General features: G+C 37.8%; 1 protein-coding gene across 2 annotated transcripts; it reads right to left on the bottom strand.

Moving 5' to 3' along the window:
* Nucleotides 1-2,721: 2,721 nt before the first annotated feature.
* On the bottom strand, nucleotides 2,722-14,820 carry LOC117307192 (centrosomal protein of 83 kDa-like). Of its 2 annotated transcripts, none has more exons than XM_033791869.1 (13): nucleotides 14,741-14,820; nucleotides 12,974-13,192; nucleotides 11,915-12,065; nucleotides 11,261-11,485; nucleotides 10,827-10,950; nucleotides 10,239-10,363; nucleotides 8,827-9,073; nucleotides 7,909-8,053; nucleotides 7,589-7,738; nucleotides 6,300-6,663; nucleotides 5,573-5,673; nucleotides 4,955-5,132; nucleotides 2,722-4,429 (listed from the first exon to the last, which is right to left on the bottom strand). In XM_033791869.1, the coding sequence occupies exons 2-13, from the start codon at nucleotides 13,156-13,158 to the stop codon at nucleotides 4,271-4,273; spliced, it is 2,154 nt and encodes a 717-aa protein (XP_033647760.1). In that variant the 5' UTR covers nucleotides 13,159-13,192; nucleotides 14,741-14,820; the 3' UTR covers nucleotides 2,722-4,270. The 2 variants fall into 2 exon arrangements, with proteins under 2 accessions (XP_033647760.1, XP_033647759.1); XM_033791868.1 differs by having other exon boundaries at nucleotides 12,974-13,195; nucleotides 14,741-14,818.
* Nucleotides 14,821-16,074: the final 1,254 nt, after the last annotated feature.

Here is a 16,074-nt window from a genome sequence, read left to right as displayed (position 1 = left end):
TAATTGAATATTATTACCAGACACTTTTTTGTCGATGACAGTTTTTAAACTGGTTGGCCTTCCATGGAATTCTCCCGGTCAAGAAGTTTTAACTGGCCAAAGATTTTAAATACATACATAAAAACAAAAAAAAACAAAAAAATTAAAATTAACTTTGTTATAAATGTTGTTTTTCTCTTCACGTGAGCATGGTGAGGCTTTCAATTAGTTTCAGTTTCAGTTTAGTTTTATTACGCTTTTTAAAATCAAAGTTTGATAATGTCAACTAATATCACGAGAACCAAAGCTAATTTGGGATAACTTTCCGTATGGCGCCACCACTTTTTCACTCATTTTTACAAAAATGGATATATCAATCAGGTAAATTAGATACTATATTATTTTATTTCGAATGAAAAAGTGGTGGCGCCATACGGAAACTTTTCCCTAATTTGCATCTTTGTATTCAGTGATATCAAACTTTGACATATAAAACTTTCACATATTTTCAAAATTGTTCACACACATTCATATATGAAAATTCTGAATACAATAGTGACAAGATTTGACCTCACTTCCTGTCCATAAACCGGATGGTCATGTAAAGTATTGAGATCCTTTTATGGTTTTCTATGTTCACATATTGATTTAACTCTTCATATTAAAGGTACCTCCAATTCAGAAACCAAAAACTTAAGACTAAGTTTTTGGTAAACAACTTTGAAATTCTCAAGTTGTTGTCAGTTGAAATATTAAATTCAGTGTTGTCAAATATAATTTTGACTGATTTTTTGCCCACCAAAACGACCCCAACCCATCAAAAGCTTGTTTGTGGCCTTTTTCTATGGCAGTGTTTACCACAGGATTTACTATGGTCTATTAAAGTCATTGGCAAGTAGACTCTCTATACCTTACACAAAGACACAAACCCTCTGTGGACATAGCCTTCTTCTGTGCAAAAAAACCAACATTTTCTTAAACAATTTAAGAATCAGTGTGTGTCCACATAGTGTTTCAGTTCCCTACTTAGTTGCGATAACGTAACCCTCCAGACGGATGCTAGGTCGGAGGGTTACGTTACCGCAACTTATTTTGTTCCCAGGTCAATGCTTAAACAAATTAGGAATTCACACATGTGTGTTCGTTTATGTTCACAATTTTTATTTCATGACACCATTGCAAATGCAAGTCAATACTCTCATGACTGTTCGTTGGAACTTTATTTTCTAAGACAAATATGATACAACATTTTGTTAAATAAAAGACAATATAGGTTTGTGTTGGGATGATATTGGCGCACATGTACTAAGAAAAAGAACTACAATTGAGCAAGAGACAAACTTCACCATGCCATACACATTGGGCTTCGTCATCAGTTTTGTAGAAGTAGGCCAATACTTTTCGCATGGTCCTGTGATGCCAGTTGAAAACATGGAGATAGTTCAAAGATGTGAAATAACAAATATTTTCACACTCGGTACAATACATGGGACAGATATAATTCCATTAGCCAACTAAAAAAAGAATCGTGTTTCTTGTCCAGACTATTAAAAAAAAGGAGGAGGCAGGGCACTACTTTTTACTATTTTCCAAATTTTAGCCATTTTTTCCAAGACCCCCACCATGCTTAATATCGGTAGCCAGGGTATATTTGCTACAGATATTGTGCTGTTTGAGTATACTGTGATGCAATGTATGACAAAACAAATGATTTGTTTAATTTTAGTCCAATTGATAAGCAAGTTTCAAATTCAGAAACAGTGAAAAAATGTATGTGTTCAGCTTGGTTTAGCTAAAGAAGATACATCTGCGCGTCCCTGGGCGGTAAAGGCATAGTGGTTTAGAAAGAAGACCATAGTAGAACCATATGTACTTCGCCTACCTTGCCAACAAAGTGCTGGAAACCAAAATGCACAGAAAACTAGGCACACTTTCCACCCAGTCATTTTATATTTTCTTAACAAACAGCTATGCTACGCAATACAAAGCTAAAGTGAACAAATTTTTTAGCGACTGGATTATTTCTACAAAAAGCACACGTGCAATATTAGTTCTATTACGAACATTATTTTGTATCACGATTGATACAAGGTAGAATAAATGACTCCAGGCTCACACTCACCTCATGATCTGCCTTGCTCATCACATGCCATGCATGTTTTTTATAGAATTTTAGAATACTATGAACGGCTGTTGTTTTGCAAAGGTGAAAAAGAGTAAAAAGAGACAAATTCTTTAGGCAAAAAAACAAGGAACTAAAGCTTTTTTTCCTTTTTCTAAAATAGTAAAAAAATAAAGGAGGCAGTGGTTAAAAAGGAGGCGGGTATGGGATGAGAAATTTGTTTCTTATTTTACTTGGCCTTAGTATACAAGAATATATGAGCCTACAAATTATTAAAATCTACAAATTTTATTACACGGGGGCTATTCATAGAGCTGATTAAAGACATTGGACACTATTGGTACTTGTCAAAGACTAGCCTTCACAGTTGGTGTATCTCAACATATGCATAAAATAACAAACCTGTGAGCTCAATCGGTTGTCGAAGTTGCGAGATAATAATGAAAGGAAAAAACGCCCTTGTCACACAAAGTTGTGTGCTTTCAGATGCTTGATTTCGATCAAATTTGTGGAAAATTACTTCTTTATCGAAAACTACATTACTTCAGAGGGAGCCATTTCTCACAACGTTTATACTATCAATCTCTCCCCATTACTCGTTACCAAGGTTTTATGCTAATAATTATTTTGAGTAATTACCAATACAGTGTCCACTGCCTTTAAGCAAATGTTGCTTTTAAAACTGTTTTCTAGTAAGCAAAATAAGCACGAAACCAGTTACAGATGGTGTATGTGAAATGGTAATGTCGCCGGTGCCTCATAACCACAGCTTTCTGTAAGCAAATCAAAAGAATAACCTGAAGGCGCTTTATGAAGGCGCATTCACACACACTCAATTCTTCTTGATCGCTTATGAAATATAATTTTGCTTATGCAAATTTTTCTGTCTGCTATACATGCATTACAAAATACAAATTTGCTAAGTAGTAAACAGCTTTATGAAATTTGACCCAGACACAACGTTCACACCAAAATATTGCAGGATATTAATAAAAAACACACAATCACAACATAAACATAATGACTCAACAACTATTTCATGTCTCAAACTGCAGCATTTTGTGGGCAGTGAATATTATTGGAAAGTTCATTGAATTGACTGATGGAATGTTTGTATGCTTAAAAAAAAAATAACGTTATAAACTTGCAACTTGAATACTGTGTTTTATTCCTGATGTTTTTTGACAAAAGTGAAAGAAGTTTAAAATGTGACCATTTGGTCAAAATAGGGACTTTTTGTACATGTAAAATAAATAAATAAATACAAATACTCGTAGATTTTACCTCAAATAAATTTTGCTTAAACAAAACAAGTTCTCTTTACGCGAGAAAATTCATTACTGTTTTGTTCTTTCTTGGCTCTCAATTATGAATGAAAAACAATTATCTTCAACATAATCCACTGTAATAAAAAGCATTTTGATAAAACAGAGGGTGCAACAAACATGACCATATCAGTTTGATCAAATTATCAGTACAACCGCAACATCTTACTTTGAATTAAAGCTACGTATACATTACTCTAGGAGTATTTTTAATGCCTGTGTGTCAATTGATCCATTGAACACTGCACAAGGCTCTATTTTAAAGGCATTGTATTTGAGAAAGCAGGAATTAAAATTCATGTTTCATTCAGAAAAATATAAAAGTAAAAAAGGGGCAGGTAAAATAAATCCTTTCTTCTGACATGATTGAAACCATAGAAAATGGAGAATGCCGAGTTCATTCCGTGTCTGCTGAGCAAACCAGTGGACAGTACCATGTGACATGCTTGATGGCAAAATTAACCAGAGCCCAATGTCATGGGGCTGCTTACCGTAGAATTCTGTGCTTGCCTCATCCCACAGAAGAACGCACATTACCAGGTGCTGTAAGAGTAAAATTCTTTGGTAAGCAGCTGGATGAAATTTGGGTTTAGGCTAGACCAATGGGACAGCATAAATTTGCTATCCAGCAAAAAATGGCAGCCAGGATGAATTGCCTCAAAGTGGTTACACAAAGATAACACACACACACACACACAACATTAAACCAAGTTCTTTTTCCATAGATTGAATGAACACCTAAGGCACGCAGCGGGCATATCCTAAGAACACTCCATTGTTGAATTGTTCAAACTCGATGCATGATAATGTTGGAGTTTATGTCTTAACAGTCTTAACTCTAGTCTTAATTCTCTTTATCGTCATCACTCCGCGGGGACAGGATGTCAGTCCGAGCGCTGAGTGGGGCTTCCCCAAGCAGGGCGTCCATCTGAAGCTTCTGGTTGTCCCCAAGCTCGTCCAAACGGCGACGGAGGTACGATAAGTCCTCATTATGAAGTCTTGTCTGCGAGGGGGATAAAATGAGAATCTTATGACTTTTGGTTCGTCTTGAAAAGGGGAGAGAGAGACATTTTTCTAGACATCAGACATGGAGGACATGTGGTGATTTGTAGAAGTCTGAACAATATCAATGTCGACTACATTTTACAGATGTCTTCTGACAAAACTCTATTTTTTTTTATTGTCCAGAAGCTAAATTTGACCCCATAATATATACAATGGCTTTTATCTGTTGCCTATAGACAACATGCACTGTTGTCTGTTTCATGAAAAGAAAAATGAACGAGTTATTAGTATTTGATCATGATAATAAGTGGCATCAATGCGCTTGTTTACGAACATTAAAATTCTTAAGCTACAAATATAGAATACCTAAAAAATAACTTATGCTACACACACAAAAATGTTTACAAGAATGCAGGAACAATAAAAGTTAAAAAGGTACCAAATGCGGCCCATCGTTACAAACTCAACTCAAACTTCCATCTATTTGACTAATTACCAAAATTCATTTTAATTAATTCTTAACCTGGTCAGTGGCCATCTTGGGTGCAAATGGAGTGGATGTCTCTATGGGGCCTGAGGCATCAGTAAGGGGCAGAGTGGCATTGGCACCAGCTAGGAGGCTCCTAAACTCTGTGTGGCGTCGCTGGAGGTCTCGCAATCGCTGAACCGCCCTGGCATAAGTCTGCTTAGGAATCTGATTTCTGTTCAGGAAGCAAAACAATTCAAGTGTTTAGCAAAATATATTGTGTTTAGCAAAACATATAGTAGGGAACCAGTCGCAAACAGTATACATTATAATATTAATTTGGCTGGTAACCTGTCTATTGCGAAGCTTATTTTAGGAGGTTATTTAAACAGCTTCATGAAAGTGGCTATGGCTGCTCCAAATGGTTCCACTTGCCATATTCTAGCCTTAGCCACAACCAATGCTGTTGCGTTTCTTGCTATTGGCTCCACTGGAAGTTACTGACCAGACGTAAAAGTTGTCTGCGTGTTCAAGGACGTAAACAAAAAGGCAACAGTAAACTAAATAGTGAACAACTCTACTTGGAGATTCTGTTTCATATAAAAACTTCTGAAACTGTAACTCTGTTTGAAATAAATTAACAGAGAACAATGGTATGGATGAGTGTTATCTTACTTAAGCGCCTGTTTCTCTAGTTTCAACTCTTCCTTTTTAGCCTGTAATAATTGCATTTTTTCAGTCAGCCGGTCGACCACCTTTTGGTACTTCCTTTTTTTCTGCAGGAGAAACACAAACAAAAAACGAGGAAGGGGTTACCACAAAAAATCCTTCATAACATCCCATGGTCTCCAAGAAACCCCTGTAAAGCAATCACATCGTTTTGAAATATAATGCAAATATGCCATTTAGATATATTTGAAATTAAGCTATAAATTTCAAGTTAGTGTTTGATGAAAATTTTCAGGTCAAATTAATATGAAAGTAACTATAATGCCTTTTATTTTAACTTTACTTCAATTTTGAAAGTTTATTTAATCTTCATGAAGTCTTGTTCGTACGTCATGCAAATTTGAAGCCAATTATGAAGTCCCAATTTAGCTAAGAACAATTTGCTCAAGTTAAAGGCACTGGACACTATTGGTAATTACTCAAAATGTTAGCATAAAAACTTACTTGGTAACAAGCAATGGAGAGCTGTTGATAGTATAAAACATTGTGAGAAATGGCTCCCTCTGAGGTAATGTAGTTTTCGAGAAAGAAGTAATTTTCTACTAAAATATTTTCCACGAATGTCCAGTGTCTTTAAAAGGTGCTTGAACTATGAACTGGGCTTTAGATGTCTAGAGTAGGTCAATATAACCAAAATACAACCACAGTTGAAACAGCAGGGTTATCAAGCTACCTTTCGGTGTATCTGTGCCACTTCTTCTGTCTTCTGATGCCCCGCCCTAATCTCTGCATCCAGCTCTTCCACCCTCCTCTCTAGCTGCCCCCTCTCATCACCCCAGGAGGCCCTCTGTTGCTCCAGCCTTGCCATTGACATCTCGGTAGACCTCTCCGTCTCAAGCCGTGCCGTCCTGACTTCATCCCTCAGCATGTTGGTGGTGGTCTTAAGGCGGTCATTCTCAGAGGTCAGCTCTTGTTCCATGGCTTGTATGCTGTGAAGCTCCATAGTGGTCTGTTGGAGTTGTTGCTGGAGGTCATTGCATTGGGATTGTTGCTTGTCTAGGTCTTCAGCGAGGGTGTTACGGTGATCTATTTTAGCCCTGTATGATGTTGCACAACAAACTGATCAGGGGCCGATTTCAGAAAGCAACAAAATTCATCAAAAGATAAATTGATGGTAATACCATAGTGATTTGTATTGTGACATCACACTTAACTTGGCGACTCTGATTGATTTGCAGCCAAGATCAATCGTAGCTCTTTGTGAAATATCATAAAGCTGTAAATGACAAATATCTTTGCAAAGCAAATTTAGTTGGCCACCAGTAAGCGTGGACGATACTACGATATTATCGAAAACCCCGATACCACTTTTTAGACGATTATGATATCGTCTTGGTTTTTTGTTAATCAAATTTTGGTAAATCAGTTTTGATGAGGTATCAGATGCCCTCCCTAATTGAGACGATCTTGCAACAACAATATAAAGTCCCAGACCAGACCACAAGATTCCCCAATTGATCCAAACTGACCGGTTTCTTAAAAAAGAAAAAAAACCATCACATCAGTAAAGACTTTAGCACTCAGGCGGTCTCACACAGACACAACAGAAGTAACACAATTGTATCATTTACCTCCCCTGTGTGGTGGAGATTTTGCCGCCAATTGCAGACCATATTGGGATCATATAAAACACACCACAACCCATTGAGAACCGTTTGGGAATGACGCAGTCACCTCATGTACATTATGGATGCTTATTGGTCAACTAGAATGAAATGGGCGGGATCTTATTAATTATGCCTATCAGTCTTTTAGGCTGGTAACCTGTTTCTGCTAAGCAATACTATCTGTGCTTGGCAAGTTGTTGTGCTTAAAGTCTTTATGAAATTGAGCCCAGTTAATCAACACCCTTGTGCCTACTGCTGTTCTCTCCTACCACACACAATGGGTTCAATGAAAACCATCAGGAGGGTTTAGTTTAATACTCAAATCAAAAAGGTATCTCCATTTTCCGTCTTGTACCTGAGTGTAAGCAAATCCTTTTCCGTCTGATCTCTTCTCTGATTGGCTGTTTTGAGAAGCTCCTCCCATCTTTCCTTTTCGGCGTGCTTCTGGGAATCTTCCTCTATCTTCAGCTTGTCAAACTCATGGATTCTCGCCTCAAGATCCAAACTGAAGACAAAATATCACAAAATAATCTCAGCCAACTGAACTATTTCATCTTGCAATCAAGGCTGCGACACACACATCTACAAAAGTTAGAGAAATTCTCTTAAATATACGCAGAAACAATTTGGAAAAATGTTAAGTGTTTTCAGCATGTCGTAGTTGGTATTACTTACTTTTGTTGTTCTAGTTTAGTAATCTTTTCCCATTCCTCCTCTCTAGCTGACTGGATGCGACGTGTTGCCTCTTTCTCCCTCTCAGCAATGGCCGACGTCTGCATCTCGGCCGACTTCTTGTATACCTCAAGATTGGACTGACAGCCTGTTGAAGGTAAGTACACTCTTATTAGTTCATGCTAATTTCCCATTAGAAAAAATAATTGTGTATAGAAGGAAGGCAAACAAAGTTAATTGAACCCAATAAATAACTAAAGGGACACTTGTCATACTCGGAGCCAATGAGCTGGGAGTACACACAAGAACTTCTTACCAGACAGTGCTACAAACAAGAAACATGATCTTGATCTTCCAGCTTCTTGGTGTGTCCCTGCTCCTCCCATACAGACACCTGTGGCTTGTCATTTACTCTAAGCCCAGGGCCAAAACATACTCACTCATAGACCCTCATCAGATGGTATCAATATTTTATTGCTTGCCATGGTGGAGTTCTTGCACATGTGCTACGAAACACAATGCTGGATGGCACTAAGCTTTCTGTCTTTTGTCTTTCAAGCATTACAGACTTCCTTTATTGCCACAGAAAAAGGTCCTATAGCATACCTGAAAACATTAAAACCCTCAGAAATAGGAACACAATTTTTGCGAGTTGACAGATAGTTGTGCAAGTAATACTTATTACACACATACAAATAATGTAGTACAAATGTGCAAAAATCACTGGTTACCCCAAGAAAATCTCTACTGTCGCAAGCAAATGGCACCCTCTTTTGACAGACGTTTTTGATCTCGTTCATTGCTGTCTCTTGTCAAAAATAGGAATGCTCTGATTTTTAGCAGCCTGTTATCACAAAAATCTGGCTGATTCCATTTAAATTTCAACAGTTGACAGGTGTGCTACCAAACGTAACTACTAACCTTCCAACTCGTTGGCCAAAACATCCCTCTCCCTTTCAAGTTCTCCTTTACTCCTGACCATCTCCATCCTCAACTCAGTTACCTCCATCTTCCGCTGGTGGAGTGCCTCCTCCAGCTGACCTCTCAGTTCCATGGTCCGTTTCTCGGCATCATGGGCCTTGGTTGACAGCGCCCTCTGCCCGTCGATGGAAGATACCAGATCCTTCTCCAGCTGCTCAATATGCAGTTTCAATGATTCTTTCTCCGTCTAAAAAAATACACAGTTTGTTTTGATAGAGTTGTCAAAACTATTTATAAAATAACATAAATATTTTATACATAAAAAGATGTATTTTTTAGGCAATGAGCTATTTAATGTTTACACCATGAAAGTCATAGATTCATGAAAACCACAAGAAATCAAACTATTTCAAGCTTCTCAAGCCTGCTTCAAGTCACACTTTTCGTCCAGACCTGGAATGCACTCCATCAGAAAATCTGACTCTTTATGCATATTCAAGAAGTATATCAACAATTGTTCATAAATACCTCAGACAGTTTCGCTATTCCTATTGGTGGAGAGCGCGTCACGTGGGTGTGTATAAACCTTTGTTTATGACCAGTAAAAAGTGTTAAAACATGGGCGTGACATGCGAGCTTGTACCCGTGATTATAAGACAGTTTCTTCATTCCTATTGGTCGAGAGCAACGGCCGGGACAGTTGTGCCACATCACACGATACGCACGACGCGCACAGCATTCCCTTATAAGGAGTTGTTTACCCAAGGGCAGCGGAGGGCTTTACCATTTCATAGCTGGAGGGGTGTTGTGTTGAAAGAAATCATTGAACAATTATAATTTTTGCATTTATTTTACTTTTTGACCAAAAAGTGTTGATGTTTTTGACTGAAAAGGTATTAATGAATGGGAATCAAATTGTGTTGAATCGGTTTTCAACTAGTGGTTTAAACCCGCCGAGGCCTGGTTCTTGATAATTTACCTTGACTTTGTTTCGGTAAAATTATCAAGATCCAGATCTCGTTGGGATTAAACCACTAGTTGAAAACCTCTTCACAACACATTGATTCCATTATTTATATACCCAATGCAGTAGTCCTATATCTTATGCGCTGAGTTCTAAATGAATTGACCCAAATATAAATACTGTACTGTATGTATTTATATAAGACTGGCTGAGGATTTGTTATTCTTCTGATTTTTGAAAGATCTCTGTCTCTAAAGCTACAGAGATATGAAGTACCAAGAAGAGAAAAAAGAAACTGCCAAAATTGATTTCCTTTTTTGACAGTGTAGACAGTTCAGTACATAAATCCCTTGTTATTAAAACAAGCGTTTACTGCACAAAAAACCGAACCAACCCCTTTTTTTAAGATTTGCATATTTTCTCCAAACACCCTTGAATCAAGACTAACCTCTAGTGCCTTAATTGTAGCTACATGTTCTGTTAGTTGTCGTGTCTGCAATCTTGATACGTGGTCGGATTGTAACCCTGTCTGTTCCCTCTGGGCTCTGATCTCCTCTAATTCACTCAACAGCCCTAAAATAAAAAAATGACAGTAGTATTTATCAATTTGACAACAAATTATTATGGTATAAAAATGATAATCATGATATTGATTTTTAGTGTTTTTTGTGTGATTTGGATGGCATGTTGAATGATACAATTATCTTGCAAATACAAGCATTTAAAATCATTGTTTAAACTGCAATTCCTATTGAGCCAAGCCTACCAAAATTCAAATTGCAATATATCCACTAGACAAAATGTTTTGTAACTCAGAACTTTGACCCCACCAACAAATACTTGAACCAGAAGCTTTTTAACTTCATATTTGCTGCACAACAAATTGAAAAGCATGAAACTATTAACAGAGTAACTTTATTAATGAGTATGCAGATTTTAAAACAATCGACTTATCCAGTTATTAGTTTACGGGAACACAATGGCTATTGCTGGACTCAACTAGCAGGCAAGAGCATTCTCATTGATCAGGCCTTACCTTTGACCTTGAGGTGAAGTTGCGCATTATCACGTTGCAGGGTGCGGACGCGTTGTCCATCATGGCTGTTGTCCTGAGTGAACTTTGCAATTATGGCCTCCTTGTCTTTGTGTAGATTTTCAATCTGTCATGAAATTAAGAAATTTAAACCAATGTTCCCTTTTACGTAAAAAAACAACCTAGTGGTAACTTTTTGGCCCATTTTCATAAAGCTGTTTAGCAGAGGTTACTGCTTAACAAATTTCTTTGCCAAGCAAAAATTAGTGGGGCACCAGTCGCGACCATGTTGGCTGGTAATTTGTTTTTGCTAAGCACAATTTTCATGTACTTAGCAGGTTTTTGTGCTTACATGTATGAAATTGCAAAACAATGAAACCGTCCCTATAACAATGGAAATAAGAAGATTTTGAAATGAAAGCTGGGTAAACACTGACCTCGGTCTCATACTGTAATTTCATCTCTTCCATGATGCGTTTATGCTCTGCTGTCTCATGCTCGTACTCCGATTTGAGAAATGAGTGTTCATAACGTAGCTTGTTGTACTCACTACGGTAGTGCTCTAGCTCCTCTTCCAATTTGCCGAACCGTTCCCGAAAAGGTTCCTCCAGATTCTCGGCGATCTGTACCTTCATAACTTCCAGTTTCTCTGGGGTTATGGCCTGAGAGGGAACAACAAGAGTTGACATGCATAGTCATGACTGGTCATTGGTGACGTAATTCTAGGAACTTAAATGTATAAAGCAGTCATAATCTAAGTTTTTTTTAAAGCAAATACACCAGCCTAAAGAATAAGACGATGGAAAGAAATTGAAAACAAAAATCTCTAACAAACACACCATGCAGTAAATAAAGAGCTATCTGGTAGATTGTTGAGCCCATTGTTTCACCATCTAAAACCGTCATACAGGAATTTTTGAATGGTTTCAAGTGCTCAATCTTTCATTATTAAACATGCATAAACTTTGCATTAAGTTAAATTACACTAATTTAGGTTTCAAAATCTGCTTTTGTTTGCTGCATTCTGTTCAAATGAAACTGTAAAAGAAATTACATTCAATAGAAAGGTTAAATGTCAACGTCAGTTGTACCTGAGTTTTAAGTTCCTCCAGTTCTGTGATCTTCTCGGCCAGTTCTCGGCTTGCCCTCGCCATAAGGGACTGAAATCGAGTCTCCATGGCGCCACTTTCTTCCTTTGTTTGTTCGATATCTCGCTGCTGACGACGATAGTCATCCTGAAGTCTAGGAAAACACCACAGAAAAACAACATCAATCAATTTTTTTGTACATAAATATATGTGGCGTACAAAATCTGATTCTTGTTCTTTTTATTTTAAGCAAAGTTATCACTGTTGTTTATGTTGAAATCTACAAATAAATTTGGTTTGGGGCTTTTGTGTATTGGGGCATAATGACATTAAAACTGAATGCCACAAAAAATTGAACAAAGGAGGGTTCATTACAGGTCATTTCACACTTGGATATGTGGTCTATTACAGAAATTCATGTACGCTTTTAGATGTTGATAACAAATAACATGTTATTGTACTAATTACTGTACAAATCACTGTACATTTTAAATGTTGATTAAACATTACTGACCAAAATTACTGTAGGCCTATATATCTAAAGGCAGTGGACACTATTAGCATAAAACCTTACTTGGTAATGAGTAATGGGGAGCTGTTGATAGTATAAAACATTGTGAGAAACGGCTCCCTCTGAAGTAACGTAGTTTTCGAGACAGAAGTAAATTTCCACGAATTTGATTTCGAGACCTCAGATTTAGAATTTGAGGTCTTGAAATCAAGCATCTGAAAGCACACAACTTCGTGTGACAAGGGTATTTTTTTCTTTCATTATTATTTCGCAACTTCGACAACCGATGAGCTCAAATTATCACAGGTTCTGTTTGTTATTTTATGCATATGTTGAGATACAGCAAGTGAGAAGACTGGTCTTTAACAATTACCAATAGTGTCCAGTGTCTTTAAAGACAAATTGACAGGTTGGTTGATGACATTCATTTTGAAAATTCTTGCCATTACTTGTTAAATAATCACAAGTGTTACTGTGCAGATCTACTTCATAACAAATTACAGTAATATAATAAGTCTGCAATATTGTCATTGATTGGGAGGGTGACTCACTTTGTATGTTCAGCCTTTAATGTTTGGTAATTTGTCTTGTGCGTTTCACAGCGCATTCTCTCGTCTGTGAGCATCTTCTGCAGAGCACCCTCATTGGCTAGTTTTGGCATAGACTGCGATAACCCTGCCTCGTCCAAACCGGATGAGGTCATGGTTGGGAATAGACTGGTCCCTGGGGTTGTCATGGTGATGACATATAAACTGTGTCACCCCTGTCTTCTGCTGTAACATAAAATGTGTTGTTATAATAAGGGATTCAATGTGTGGTGAAGAGGTTTTCAACTAGTGGTTTAATCCCAACGAGGCCTGGTTCTTGATAATTTTACCGAGACGAAGTCGAGGTAAATTATAAAGGACCAGGCCTCGGCGGGTTTAAACCACTAGTTGAAAACCGATTCAACACACTGTGATTCCCATTCATAAATACCTTTTCGGTCAAAAACATCATCACTTTTTGGTCAAAAAGTAAAATAAATGCAAAAATTATAATTGTTAAATGATTTCTTTCAACACAACACCCCTCCAGCTATAAAATGGTAAAGCCCTCCGCCGCCCTCGGGTTAACAACTCCTTATAAGGGAATGCTGTGCGCAACGCGCGTATCGCGTGATGTGGCACAACTGTTTCAGCCGTTGCTCTCGACCAATAGGAATGAAGAAACTGTATTATAATAACAGGTGCAAGGTCGCGTGTCACGCCAATGAACAAAGGTTTATACACACCCACGTGACGCGCTCTCCACCAATAGGAAGAGCGAAACTGTCTGAGGTATACCGTATTTATGAATCATTTATAATATCGATAGATCTACATAATGAACTTAGATTTATCAATTGAGCAAACAGTAAACACACAAAAAAACATCTTCCCCTTCACAGCAGCCTTCCTATCCACATCAGGCCTTCCCCCCCCTTATTGCCCGTGTCTGAGGCCCTCGCCACCCCTCCACGCAAACGTTGTTTATCTTTGGAACGATTTGTGCGCACTATGTGATGCCATGGCGTCGCCCTGAATTGAAGATAGCAACACTTACACTGTACATAGTTTTTTTTTTACTTTGTTTTTGCTGTATGTATTACTCTTCTGTAGGCCTACATCATGACATGTGGCAGAAAAACAACAGTGAGTACCGAGCAGAAAATTGCATTTTTTAAAAGATGTTTTTCAATTTCACTAATCAAAAAGGCAATAGTGCAAGCATTATGCATATGTACGCATAAGATTCGAATTTTCAACCTGGGACATTTTTTACTCTTTCGCTCGGTAATCTGGTAAGTTTTTGTGCTTTTCCTTCAAATTATTTCCTCAATGGTGTTTTGAGTGATATGGTATTGGTAGGATTCATTATTAGACATTGAGTTGAGGATCAAGTTCGTGTTCCTAGAATTTGTGTCATGATTTTCAAAAGTGGTAAAAACGGAGAAAATCTGCTGACTAGCTATCGAAATTGTACGTGTTTAACAATTTCGCCCTCACACATTACGGAAACTGCGTAACCCTCCGGCCTGGCGCCCGTCGGGAGGAGGGTTACGTTATCGCAAGGGGACCGAGCCGAGAGGAGGGTAGCAAAATAAGCAGTGTTTTTTAAAAAGCACTACAATTACGAACCCTAAGCAGTTAACGCAGTGTCTCGGAAAAAACATCTGTTTTTGTTCCATTTACTTCCAGTATTACTGAAATAATAGAAATTATAAATACCTTAATGCATGATAATTAAATTCCACTGATATTATTGCAATCAACTTGACAAAAAAAGAAATTGTTTACCTCGTTAATTGTTCATCTCCTTCATGTCCTTGTCTCAACGTTCGATTGACAACAGTAAATTGCGCATGCGGACTGCTGACTACGAACAATATTTCTGTGTTGACCGCTGGTACCCTTCCGCGAAGGTGGCTGATTACGGCTCAAAATCAGGCTACCAGGAAAAGTGCGAGTGCGACCTCTAGTGTTCACAATTAGTCAGTTAAAAAAAAAACGGGTGGAGTTTTTCATGTCATGGGGGTTTGTTTACTTTATTTACATCTTAGCAGCTTGTGAATGGGTGTAAAATAGCTGGGTTATTTCGCAGAAGATTATAACAATTTTAATTCCTTAAACAATTTGGTAAAGATTGCGATGGAGCAAGAACTTGTCAGGTTCTTCCTTGAAAACTATAATTATTATTGTACTTTCTGCAAAAACTATGAAAGGTATGAGAGCAGAGCCCATATACACCAACAACGAAAATTGGACAGAATGACAAAAACATGCAATGGAAATAATATTGTAGCTATGTTGTCCTTTCTCTGAGGTTTTAGACTCCGCAAGTAAATTCAGGCCTTGTTATGTGGTCCAGTGTGAAACAATAATTGCATGGCGCCCTCTCTTGACCTAATGACGCTGATATGTACTGTTCGCTCGGAATGTGTACTGATGATCAAACTTTTTTGATCCACTGCGCTATTAATAGATGGCAATCAGGCTGATATGCCGACAAAAACTTTATACAGGCATGACCCTTACTTTAGGCATTAACTTGTAAACTTTCTTGCTCTATGCTAATGAGAGTAAAATATACAATCTTTACTAAACAATTAAAAGTTGCCAAGAAACAAACCTGTAGGAGGTGTCAGAACAATTTATGTAGTAATTCTAAGACAAAGAACTAACCAACAGTTAGACTTAAATTAATGTCGCAACGAATAGAAAATAAGGTTAAGACGATTATAACTATCTGTTTCATTATGATATGTTGAGTATAACCGACACCCTGTCAGGCAGTGTATAACAACAACACAGCAGTTCTATTGGTCTTTCATCTTGGCAGGTGAAAGAACCGTTTGACAGGAACGTATCTTCAATGGAAATTATTTATCTATTAAGATTAGTGTGTCTGATTTTTTGTCTATTGTTGACGTTTTTTCACCAGATGAAGGTTGCTTGTTGTGTGTGTGGGGGGGGGGGGGGTCGGGGTGTTGTATACGTCGTAAAATTGGACCGCATTGGTTTGTATACATTTAACCGCATGTGGTGTACACGCTCATTGGTCACTACATGTGAGTGTAGCGGCGCGCACACACAGTGTGTTTCGCCCAGGGCCTCGATCATCGAACCGACTG

This window comes from Asterias rubens, chromosome 2 (genome assembly GCF_902459465.1).
Source record: "Asterias rubens chromosome 2, eAstRub1.3, whole genome shotgun sequence".
In the NCBI taxonomy this organism is placed as follows: Eukaryota; Metazoa; Echinodermata; class Asteroidea; order Forcipulatida; family Asteriidae; genus Asterias; species Asterias rubens.
The sequence above is the reverse complement of the archived record's forward strand: the minus strand, read 5'-3'. Positions and strand labels throughout refer to the sequence as shown.

What these genes read in the sequence shown, in the direction of transcription:
- LOC117307192 (XM_033791869.1), bottom strand. Translation starts at nt 13,158, where the DNA reads ATGACAACCCCAGGGACCAGTCTATTCCCAACCATGACCTCATCCGGT. An exon ending in AATTACAGTATGAGACCGAG is followed by an intron (nt 10,951 to 11,260) that starts GTCAGTGTTTAC and finishes ATTTCATGACAG; the next exon opens with ATTGAAAATCTACACAAAGA. An exon ending in CTAGAGAAACAGGCGCTTAA is followed by an intron (nt 5,133 to 5,572) that starts GTAAGATAACAC and finishes CTTCCTGAACAG; the next exon opens with AAATCAGATTCCTAAGCAGA.